Source organism: Vombatus ursinus, unplaced genomic scaffold (assembly GCF_900497805.2).
Source record: "Vombatus ursinus unplaced genomic scaffold, bare-nosed wombat genome assembly UNPS02014786.1, whole genome shotgun sequence".
Lineage (NCBI taxonomy): Eukaryota > Metazoa > Chordata > Mammalia > Diprotodontia > Vombatidae > Vombatus > Vombatus ursinus.
Genome location: NW_020954564.1, coordinates 3,922,333 through 3,934,557, shown reverse-complemented (window position 1 = coordinate 3,934,557; position 12,225 = coordinate 3,922,333). Strand labels below are relative to the sequence as shown.

Genomic DNA, 12,225 nt, shown 5'->3' with positions numbered 1-12,225 from the left:
ACACACACACACACACACACACACACACACACACACACACACACACAGACGCGCGCGCGCCCCGAGGTCCGCCGCCCGGAGGAAAGGGGACGGGGCAGCGGCAGCCGGGCCACCTACCTGCAATGACAGCCGGGGATCTCTGTCCTCCCTCGGCTCGAAGCCACACTTGCAGCGTGAACGCATCCCGGGGCAGCTCGATATCCGCTTTCAGCCTCAGCTGATCGCCTTGTCCGCTGAAATAGAGCGCCCGGCTCGGGATGAGAGAGTCCTCCTCGCCCTTCACCTCCCGTTGCTGCCGCCTGCGGGGGGCACGGAGAGGTTCCCAGCCGGAGGGCGAGTGCCGGCCGCGGGCTAACCTGGTGGCACAGGTGCCGGGAGCGGCCGAGTGGAGGTGGCGGCTCGGCCGCGTGTCCCTTCTAGCCCTGCGTGAGCGTTCGTCCATCCCACACTCGGCTCCGCTGGCCAGAGCTCCACAGAGAAGCCCCAAAGTCAGCACCAAACTCCAGAGCTGCATTTCCAATATTCCCCCCCCTTCTCCCCTGAAAATCCTTCCGACCTGCCAGCTTTGGACTCCTCCTCGCCTCGACTTTCTTCTCTTCTTCTTTCACCCTTCTTGGGTATTTGGTCCTCCTTTAACTTGTCTTTTATTTCTTTCTTTCTTCCTTTCTAAAGGTGTCTATCCCCCCTCCCTTTTAAAAATACAATCAAACTCCTCCTGGATTGCAATTTTTTCTTCCCTCCTTTATCTGCCTTATTTTTTTTTTCCACAGCTGGGATGCCTTCTTTTCTATTTCTCTGATGGGGTTTCTTTGCCTTTATTTGATTTGATTTGATTTGATTTGATATTACTTCTCCCTCTTAAAAAAAAAAAGCAGCGTCCCCAAGACTTGGATACACTGAATTCCCTCCCCCCAAAAAGATGCTCTAATTTATTTATTTTTTTGCTTCCTTTATAACACAAGCCACAGCCCCCTTCTTCCCCCAGCCCCCCTCCCTCCTTCTTCACAAAATGAAAGAAAAGAGGGAAAAAAAAGCCCCTCAGAAGACGAGTAAACAAGAATATGCTAATCTACTCAAGGGCGGTCCACCTTCCCAATTGAATGATTCCCTATTAAAACTGCGGGATTCATGACTAATCAATCAGTTGGAAGAAGCAGATAGCTGCACAGCCTTCCACCACTTTGGCTATGTTTTTCTTCTTTTTCTCCTCTCCCTCCCCTTCCCTCCCCCTCTTTTTTTTTTTAAAGAAGACAATGTTAAGGTAACAATTTAATGGAATTCTGCACACACACCCCTTTGCAGTCTCCCCAGCTTTCCTTCTTAATCCAGTTCAAAACACACATTCCTTTTTTTTTTTCTGGCAAAAGAAAAAAAATCTATTTCTTCTCTCAAGATCCCCTTTGCACTTTGCTGGTAAACCTCATCCTTTGCTGCACAGCACATAAAGAGTCCTGAAACTTGATTCTCAGATTTTTTTTAAAATTGCTCTCTCTCTCTCTCTCTCTCTCTCTCTCTCTCTCTCTCTCTCTCTCCCCTCCCTCTCCTCTCCTTTTCCCTCTTATTATTTCCTTAAAGTAATTCAAGGATGAAGACTCCCCCTTTTCCAATTCCCCTCAGTGCAATGGTGTACAGCTAAAGAAAACGTTGCTTCAAAAGTCCTCATCGAATCATCAGAAGAAAAGGAAAAGAGGCATCTCCCAGAGCCCTTGCCTCTCAGAAGATGTGGATGCAGAAGGAATGGATCTCTGAATGTTCCCAAAGACTTACTTAAGAAATTAAAAACATATATTGTTGCTTATTGGTAATGATTTTAGCTTTAGAAAAATATAAGATATTAATTTGGCTTATTTTTTTTCAAATATAAGAAATTTGAATCTTCTACCATAGCTGTAGCCACAGGTAAGAAAAGTCTGGCTGTTTGCTGTTCTGTGGATCTGTTTCTGAAAAGGGACATATATACAAAAGTGTATATATATATATATATATATATACACATATATAAATACATATACATATGTTCTTTTTTTTCCCACTCTTGAAAGAACTCAAAAGCTCCCCCTAATGGCAAAACAGTTTTTTTCCCCAAAATGTTTAACAAGTCAAAATGAGTTAGCAGTGGTGGATTACAAATTATTAGCTGCTGGTCTGTTCAAATAAAGTAGTGATAAAAATATTCCGTAGGATCCTTACATATGTGATAACATAATGGAACACGAAGATGAAATTAAAATCTGAAAAAGAGCTTGGTTGCCTGAAATGTGCCTTTCAGTCCTCCTAGTTGCTCTTTGCTTGTTCCAGAGCCTTCAGATTACTCCTGCCCCCTTGGTAAGAGAGTAGGAGCCAACAGAGAATGTGTATTCTAGAAAGTATGCAGATTTTGAGAATGAGTGAATGACTCAGACCTCCCCCATAAAAGAGGGAATGCAGTATAAAAGGATGACAGCACCATCCTGGAAGCTGAGGATTCCAGGCTCAGAACTCTTTTCTGGTAAGAACATGCCTTGAAACTTTGGACCAGCATTTCTTGACCTCAGTTTCTCCAATTATTAGATCAGGAATATACTAGGTCTTAACTCCCCACTCTCCTCCCCTTCTAAGCATGATAAGTTTCTAGATGTAGAAGTCCATTGATGGCATTCTTTAACAAAAATTTACTTTTCCTATAATTTTAAATTGCCTATGAAAGATGTGATGGCAACTTGCCTTCATTAACTATATCCTTCAAAGAAGGCCTATCTTTTAAATATGGAAATGTATTTAAATTATCTGATAATGACATCATTAAAATTAATTATACTCTTCAAGTTACCCCTCCCCATTATGATCAAAGAATATTAGAATTGGAAAGAACCACAAAAAGTTAGAGTCTAACAAACATCTATTAAACCCCAATTATATTAAAAGCACTATGATAGGTGTTGAAAATACAAGGATAGAAAATGAAGATACCCTCAAGAAGCTTACAATCTAATGGTCAATGCAAAATGAGTTCAATAATCAGAATTTTACTCTTTAGTAACTTTTTTCAGGCACATATCTATTCTGTAAATTGAGAGATAGCTATATCTTCTTTTTCTTTTATTACCCTTATTTAATGATCTTAATAAACAACTTTATAATTGTTTGTTAGTCTTAATGAACTTTAAGCACTTGCTATGTGAAAACTTGGCTGCCTAAAGCTGATGATATCTCCTGAGAAACAATGGGGGAGAGGGAGAAGTATAAGGTACAGTTACCTTGCCTTAACTCTTCCCAAACAGCTATTTTGTACGCTAGGCAAAGGGGAGCAAGAATGGATACCACCTTATCCCCATGATAATAAGTATATGTGCTGCTTAATGCTAGTTAGAAGTCTCAAAGTTGAAAATAGAATGTTGGAGCTATAAAGAGTTTGAAAGCTCATTTAGTCCGATACCCTCCTTTTTACAGACATGATTTGATCAACTTCACAAAGCTCTGTCACTAATTGACAGAGCTTGGTACTAGCACAAAACCAGGACTATATCTTCTAACTCACAATTAGATATTCTTGACACTCTATGTCCCTACTTTCAATCCAGAACTGTGTAGCCACAGGAAAGTTTAATAATTGACCTAGATTTCCATCCTGAACTTTTTTGGACTCCTATGTGCACCTTCTAAAAAAATTCCCCACCTTACTCCCCCCCATCTATGCCAATATGTAACTATGAAAAAAAATCATGAGAAATAAAGTCTTTTCATAAAGAATAATTGGGGTTGTGGTAGGAAGCAGAGTCTTTTTACAGCAAATCCATGTGATTCATATTAAGGAGAAAGGAAAAAGGAAAGTTCCATTATTTATGCAGGAGAAGTTGTGGGGTATGTGTGTGTGTGTGTGTGTGTGTGTATGTGTGTGTGGAGAGAGAGACACACAGAGACAGAGACAGAGAAAGACACGAGATGGAAATACACACATACACACACATTTATGGCATGTAGCTTACCTAAAAAAAAAAAGGTTGAGGATCAGAATATCTTGGTATTTATTTTGTTTTATTAGCTATGATAAGAATACCCTCTTCAATAATGAAGGAACATATTTTTTTTAGGCAATTGGGGTTAAGTGACTTGCCCAGGGTCACACGGCTAGTAGGAAGGAACATATGTTGAGAACTGAAAGGAAACTAATCAGCTAATACAATTCCCTCATTTTGTAAATGAAGAAACTGAGGCTCAGAGGTTAAATGACTTGTCCAAGGTTTATATAGTTAACAAGTTAACAAATGCAAGACTTGAACCAAGTTGCTCTGACTCCAAAGTTAGTGTAGTTCCCCCCCAGGGCAGCCCACTCTGACTAGACTGCCAACAGCACCTGACAATAATGTTCTTGTTGCAAACTTTGAACTTCTTCAGCTAGAAGGAACTAATTGCAAGATAAAAAGGCATACCAGTATTCATTCTAGCCTGATATGAGATAAAGTAGGATAATGGAAACACACACACACACACACAAAACAAAACAAAACTGGGGGGGAAGTGGTAACAGTAAGGAAACTGGCTCTCTCACTTATTTACTATTTATATGACTTTAGACAAGTCACTTCCCTCTGGGATTCAATCTTTTAAACTATAAAACGAAGAATAGAAAAGGAAACATACCTCTCTCCTCTCAGCAAAGAGATGGAGAACTATGAGACCAGAGTTTTGTGTACATTGTCAGACCTTGTCACTGATTATAGATTGTTTTTGCTTAACTATCTTTCTTTCCTTTTCTTTCTTTCTTTTTTTTTTTAACAAGGGAATTCTTTAGTTGGATGGAAAATTGCAAGATATTTAGAATTGACTGTGATATAAGAAGGCATCAATAACATTTATTAAATTAAGATAAAATTAATGTGAAAAAAGGCAGAATTGGACTGTGATCTCTAAGATCCCTTCAAACTATGGAGCTTATGATCACTTCTTATCTATGTGTCCTTGGGCAAGTCACTTAAATTCTATAGGCCTCAGTTTCCTCACCTGAAAAGCGGGGATAACAACACTTGCCCTACCTACTTCACAGAATGGTTGTGAGAAAAATGCTTTGCAAAACTTTGCTATATAAATGTGAATTGCTATTATTAATCAGAGATATATTATTCTGTGGTTTGTTTTTGCAGAAAGTCAGGCATACAGCGGGCAATAGAATTGAATTATGCCTATAAAATATACCAACTCCATTAAACAGAAGTCAGATAAAAATAACACAGTGATCCCATGCTGGTATATCATAGAATCACCAGATTATCAACTTGGAAGGAACTTGGGACAACTAGGTGGTGCAGTGGATAGAGCTCAGGGTCTGGAATCAGAAAGACCTGAGTTCAGATTTGGTCTCAGACACTTACTAGTTTTGCATCCCTGGACAAGTCACTTAACCTTGTCTGCCTCAGTTTCTTCATCTGTCAAATGAGCCGGAGAAGGAAAAAACCCCAAATGGAGTCAGGAAGAATCGAACATGACTGAGCAACAACAACAAAGTCCAGTGGGTATCTGATGACCAGTATTCCTTGATATAGCATTCCTGAAAGTTAGTTAATTGGGAAGACAAACTCACCTTGATAATCTCCAGCATCATATACTTCACCATTCCCAAGGCAGAATATTACACATTTGGACAATTCAAAAATAGTTAGAATTTTTTCCCTCATATCAAGCTAAAATCTACCTCTCTAACCACTGAAGTCAGAGAGCAGGAAGCTTATCTACCCCACTCCTTGATCCTCTGCCTGCCCCTGCACCCCCCTTTCCCCCACCACACACACACACACACACACACACACACACACGTTATACAAGAAACTTGAAAAGCTTACTGCACTCCCATCCCCTTGATTCTCTGTTCCACCACACCAGCATTATAAAAGGAATTTGGAACATGTTGTGCTTATGGTAATCTAGTACAGTGGGAAGAACCTTGTACTCCATTCAGAAGTGTTTAGTTTCAGCTTGGCCCCTAAATTGCTCTGTGAACTTGACTAAGTCATTTTTTTTCATTTGCCTTCATCATCATCAATCATCACCATCATCATCATCATAACCACCATCATCATTATCATCCCTGTCCTGACCATCTGACCATTATATGGGGTTGATGTGAGGATACACTCTAAATTGCTATGTGATATGTATTTATGCTAAAATCACAGAATACAAGATTTAGATCTGGATTAGAAGTCCTTAGAAGTCCTCTAATTCAGAGCCTTCATTTTACATATAAGGAAACTGAAATGTGGAAAGGAGAAGTCACTTTGCCCAAAATCACACAAAAAGTAAGGGGCAGGGCAGCTACTCAAACCCAGGTGCTCTGATAAATGAACTCATTCTTCCTTCCAGGCTAGATATGAAATGCCAGCTATAACAATGGTAATTATTTCATCTGATTTCTGAACCAAAGTTTTCTCTTACAAATGTGGAACAGCTATGTAGTCACTGAACTAAGTATACATGAAGCTGTGAAGTACATGAAGTATATATAACTGGGGCATGGGTCAGGAATTCCCAACTTTAGGGAAAGAGTAAGTTTGAGAATTCCAAATCCACACCCATGTCAAGTAACTTCCAGGAGAAATACACACACACACACACACACACACAGGCTCACTCATTCACTCTTCCCACCCCCTGCTTGAATAGACTTCAAAGCCCAATTCAAATTCTGCTACCTCTGTCCATACTAAGAACAGTAGAAAACATAAACTCCCTTATATGATTCATCATATTTTCATAAAGGCTTATCATATTTACTCCCATTGGATTGTAAGCTCCTCAAGGACAAAAGCCATGTTGCTATATTTCCTACAATTATTTCTTATAATGCCTTACTTATAGTGATATTTCAATGTTGATTCACTTGTTCATTTAACAAGCCTTTATTAAGCAACTGCTGTGTATTTGTATATGCCACTGTACTAGGTACGGGGGAAATATGAAGATTAGAAGAAGATACAGCCCATGCTCTTATGAAGATTATGACCTAGTAGGTAGATATGACACAAGATAAATAACCATAATACATGATATTATATGATAAAAGCATTTGAGGATTACAAATCCAAGAACAGTATGAGAGCTGAGGGAGAAAGCCTTTATTGGAGAGGGGGATCAAGGAAGTCTTCCTGAAACCAGTGACATTTGAGGCAGCAGCCTTTAAAAGATGTATAGAAACTCCGTAGGGAAAAGGAGACCATTTGAAGAAAAAAGAACAGAAAAGGCATAGAGACACCAAGGCACATGGCACATTCTAGGGCAAAGAATAAATTAGTTTTGCTCCGGGGTAGATTACACAAAAGCTAGTAATAAGAGGTTAGCATGGCCCTAGATTGGGAAGGGCCTTAAGTGCCAAGCAGTAAGGTGGCATCAAAGATTTTTGAGCAGATGAGTGACACTCTCAAATCCACATCAGATTATACACTAAATGCCTTTGCTGCTGCTGGACTTCATTGGATTTCACTACCCACTCACCTCCTCATCCCCAAACAAAGGAGCCAAATCCATATATTATGAATCTACTGTTTAAATTAAAATGAATAGAAATGCAACAGTAGGATTCAAATTGCCCAAATTCTTCCCATGGTCTCAATTTCCTAACTAAAGGAGAACCATGAATATTTTGTGTGATGTTCCTTTGATATGGAAAATTGGATCTTCTTCTCCTTTTTCCTCCTCCTCCTCCTGCTCCTTTTTTTCCTCCTCCTTCTTCTCCTCCTCCTCCTTCCTTCTTCTTCTTCTTCTTCTCTTTCTTCTTCTTCTTTATCTTCTTCCTCCTCTTTTTCCTCCTCTTCCTCTTCCTCTTCTTCTACAGATTAGTGACAATGTCAGTTAGACCAGAAGTCTATAGCCACATGCTGTGGAGCTCTAGCCTTGGCCCTTACCTGTTCAATATTTAAAATTTTTATTCATTTTAATTTAAACAGATTCATAATATATGGATTTGGCTCCTTTGTTTGGGGGTGGGGAAGTGAGTGGGTAGTGAAATCCAATGAAGTCCAGCAGCAGCAAAGGCATTTAGTATATAATCTGATGTGGATTTGAGAGTGTCACTTATCTGCTCAAAAATCTTTGATGCCACCTTACTGCTTGGCACTTAAGGCCCTTCCCAATCTAGGGCCTGGATTCTAAGTCTTGGATAAAGACACAGAGGATTGATTTACCTCATTTGTGGGTGGTACAGAACTGGAAAGGAGGGACATCTTGAATTTTAAATAAATCAACAAGTTAGAATGGTGAGACAGGAGGATGAAGTCAAAATGACATTCAATAAAGATCCAAGTAAAATCTTGTTTCCAGTGTGAAAAATCAATAGCACACATGTAGGACTGAAGACAGGTGACTGAATGACAATTTATGTGAGAAGGATTTAGGAGTTTCAAGGGCCTATGAATTAAATATGAACAAAGAGTGGCTAATACTAATAGCTAGCATTTATATAGTATTGTAAGGTTTGCAAAGTACTTTATATAAATGATTTAATCTGATCCTCACAACAACCCTGAGAGACAGGTGCTATTATTATTATCCCCATTTTTCAGAGGAGAAAATTAAGGCAGTCAGAGCTTCAGAAACTTTCAGGGTCACCCAGTAAGTGTCTAAGGCTGCATTTGAACTCACATCTTCCTGACTCCAAGGCCAATGCCATCTATTCCAACACTTAGATGCCTCATATTAATGCAACTAATATAAATATCAGTAAATATTAATATAAATTGACAGTAAGGCAGTATGGAGCAGTGAACTGAGAACTGGCCCCAGAGTCAAGAAGACCTAGGTGTAAATCCTTTCTTTAATACACACTGGTTATATGACTCTGGACAAGTACAAAAACCTCTGCAGGTAATTATTCTCTGAGACTATTTAAGTTATGGGACTGAATTGGAAGATTTTTTCATCTAGAGCTTTATACACTAGTGAAACCATAGCTTTAATACTTTTCCCTTTCTAGATAGTGTTATGGCTGCCAAATATACATATACATATACATATACATATACATATACATATACATGTATGAATTCAATCTTGGGCTACATAACTATAAACCTAGTATTTGGCAAAGGGGAGATAATAGTTCTACTATACTTTGCACTAATATGTGTCTAGTACTAGCATCATCTTGTTACATTGGCAAGCTGAGAGAAGGTTACCAGAATGATTAGGGAGGTCTTGTCAGTCAGGATCATTTGAAAAAGGTGGATGATTTATCTGGAAAAGACTGAGGCAAAGGTGGTTTGTGTACAGTGGGGAAGGTGGATAAGATTGAAGAAGGAACATTAAAAACTGTCTCTTAAATTTCTGAAGGGATGTTATATAGAAGAGGGGATAGATTTCCCTCCTCTTCTTTCCCTGTAGGGCTTTGTACCAATGGGTGGAAGTTACAGGGAGGTAGATTTCAGTTCAATATGAAGAACTTCCTAGCAATTAGAGCTGTCTGACAATGTAACTAAGTGCTTTTTGAGGTAGTGAGGTCCCCATTACCAGAATTTTTCATCATATACTAGACAACCATATGTCAAGGATGTTGTAGGATTAATTCCTTTTCTGGAGCATAGATTAGAGCTATATAATAAGTTTCCTTCCAGCTCTATGTTTCTATTTTAATTATAGTGAATTTTATTATGTTATCATTCCTTATATAACCAAATTAATAGAAGGCAGATCCACCTTGGGCCCCATCCAAGTAGCTTTTGCTTCAGAAAGGTCCAAAGGACTTCATGATCTGCTCTCACCAAAAGGTTACCTCATGATTCAGGGCCCAACAACAATGACATAGCATCTATATCTATCTATATCTATAGTGACATAGCACCAGTATCTATAATAGCTCTTTCCATGTATGGATTTCAATGTCTTTTGGAAACCTGTCATATCATTTACCTTCATATATGCTCAGTTATGATAGTAATCTATACTCATGTACCACATCATGGCCTTTATCATTTAGGGAGAATTACATCTCTTAAGAACACCTACCTCAATCAAGTAGAGAAGTCAAAGGGTAGGATGGATGTTACATCCCTAACTCACTCAGATTTTTCAGCACCGAACCAGTTAAAGAATCAGGTTTTTAATATCCCTAGCTTATATTTTCATCCTCCCCTACCCAGAAGAATATCTAAAGAACAAGTTGTTGGAAGACACATGAAAGTATACATATCTAGGGGCAGCTAGGTGGTGCAATGGATAGAACACCAGCCCTGAAGTCAGGAGGACCTGAACTCAAATCCGACCTCAGACTAAACACTTGAAACTTACTAGCTGTGTGACCCTGGGCAAGTCACTTAACCCCAATTGCCTAAAAAAAAAAAGAAAGAAAGTATACATATCTATCTCTGTTTTCAGTATCTACTACAAAAGCAGTATGCCCAGGCACTGTGCTAAGCTCTGGGGATGCAAAGGCAAAAATGAGAAAGTCCCTCTCCCCAAGGAGTTTACATTATAATAGGTGAAATGATGTGTGTGTGTGTGTGTGTGTGTGTGTGTGTGTGTGTGTGTGTGTGTGTATACACATATGTGGGGGGTCAAGGAAAGACCTCCTGAGGTAGTTGTCACTTGAGCTGAATCTAGAAAAAAAATCAGAAATTCCAGGAGATAGTGGTAAAGGGAAACAATATTCCAGGAATGGGGTATAGGCATTATGAAGACAAGGAGAGGGAATATGAAGCATCTTGTTTGAGGAATATTAGGTAGGCCAGTACTGGTACATGGCATAGCATTGCTTAGAGGTAGCATGGCTTAATTGATAAAGATTGGCCTTGGAATTAGGGAGAACTGGGCTCAATTCTATAGTCTGTGGCATATACTAGCTGTGCAACCATAGAGATGTCATTTCACCACTTAGGGTCTCCCACAAATCTAACAACTAAATTTAAGAGAAACTGTGGTTTAGTATCAGTAGAGGGAGCTTCCAAAAAGTTCCTAACTCCCTGCCTTCTCAACTCTTCTTAAACAAAACAAAGAATATTGTTAGTTATTTTAATTCAATATGCATACGTGTCTTTTCTCCCCAGATAATTTAGAATCTCCTTGAGTTCAAGGACAATGCCTTAAGGATTCTCCAGAGTGCTTTACACAGAGTTGTACTTTTTAATATTAAAACCAGAAAATACCTTAGAAAATATTTAGTAAAGCCCTCTCCTACCCTTCCCCAACCTCCAATTTTAGATATGAAGAAATTGAGTACTAGAGAGAGGATGTGAGTTGTCCAAGGTCACATCATAATTTAGTGGCAGAAAAAGAACTAGAATCTAGGTTTCCAAACTCCATGTCCACTCCTCTCATTCTTTTATTATTAAATAAGATAATGTGTGTAAATCAAGTATTTTGCAATGTAAAGTACTACAAAGAGGTGAGCTGAACTGTACAAACTCAGTAAATACTTTCTGGCCATTGATTAACAAGCAATTTCCCAACTTTTAAGGGATTAATTTCAACAGCAGTGTGGGGATTTTTATTTTATCCAAATAGTCTCTTTCATCCCTCAACCTAAATTCCTTTGAAGAATGACAATTGATATAGAGATAGCACCTTGTCTCTGAGGTGCTATTAAGGCTATAGATATTATAGCCTACCTCAATAACCTATACAAGGCACAATTAAATGCTCTGTTGTTCACAAGCTCCTTTTGTCACTGCCTTTAGCCACATAGCACGCAACAGCCATGCTAATCTCAGCAGAAGTAAAATTCAGCTACCTTCATCGTGAGCTTGGTATCACCTGACATGACTCTCTTGTTTCTCCCCAGGCAGGAATTTACACATGACCTGACATGGCACATTGCTGAAAATAAATGTCCTCTTCCAACAGACTTTGACATTCAAAACTTCAGAATGAGAAACTGCCTCCACTTGTAGTCAAAGCTAAACTGATGAAAATAGAAAAGGCTTAGTGAATATAGAGCCTGTTTCCCATCAACCACCAATCTCTTCTCCCATTTAGGAGAGTTCAAAGAGCATTTGCCTTTTTTCTCCTACAGCAAGAGCTAATAGAAAGGGCTCAGTTCTAAAAAGATGAGAGATTTAGGTGAGACATACCAAGGTGCTATGAAATGTGTATTCATTTGATGTAAGATGACCTGGGTTCAAATTTTGCTTCTGCTTTTTATTGATTGTGTTACCTTGAGGAAGCCACTTCTCCTCTTTGTCACTTGATTTCTTCATTTGTAAACTGAGGGGGATGACATGGATGATTTCTAAGGGCCCTTCCAGCTCTAAATCATATGACCCTAGG

At 39.0% G+C, this 12,225-nt stretch overlaps 1 protein-coding gene across 1 annotated transcript in view; it reads right to left on the bottom strand.

Moving 5' to 3' along the window:
• LOC114046873 (pappalysin-1-like) overlaps positions 1–514 on the bottom strand; it is a 280,259-nt gene extending 279,745 nt beyond the window's left edge. The window contains exon 1 of the mRNA XM_027867456.1: positions 118–514. Coding sequence (XP_027723257.1) covers positions 118–514 — 397 coding nt within the window. The remainder of the gene's footprint in view (positions 1–117) is intronic.
• Positions 515–12,225: the final 11,711 nt, after the last annotated feature.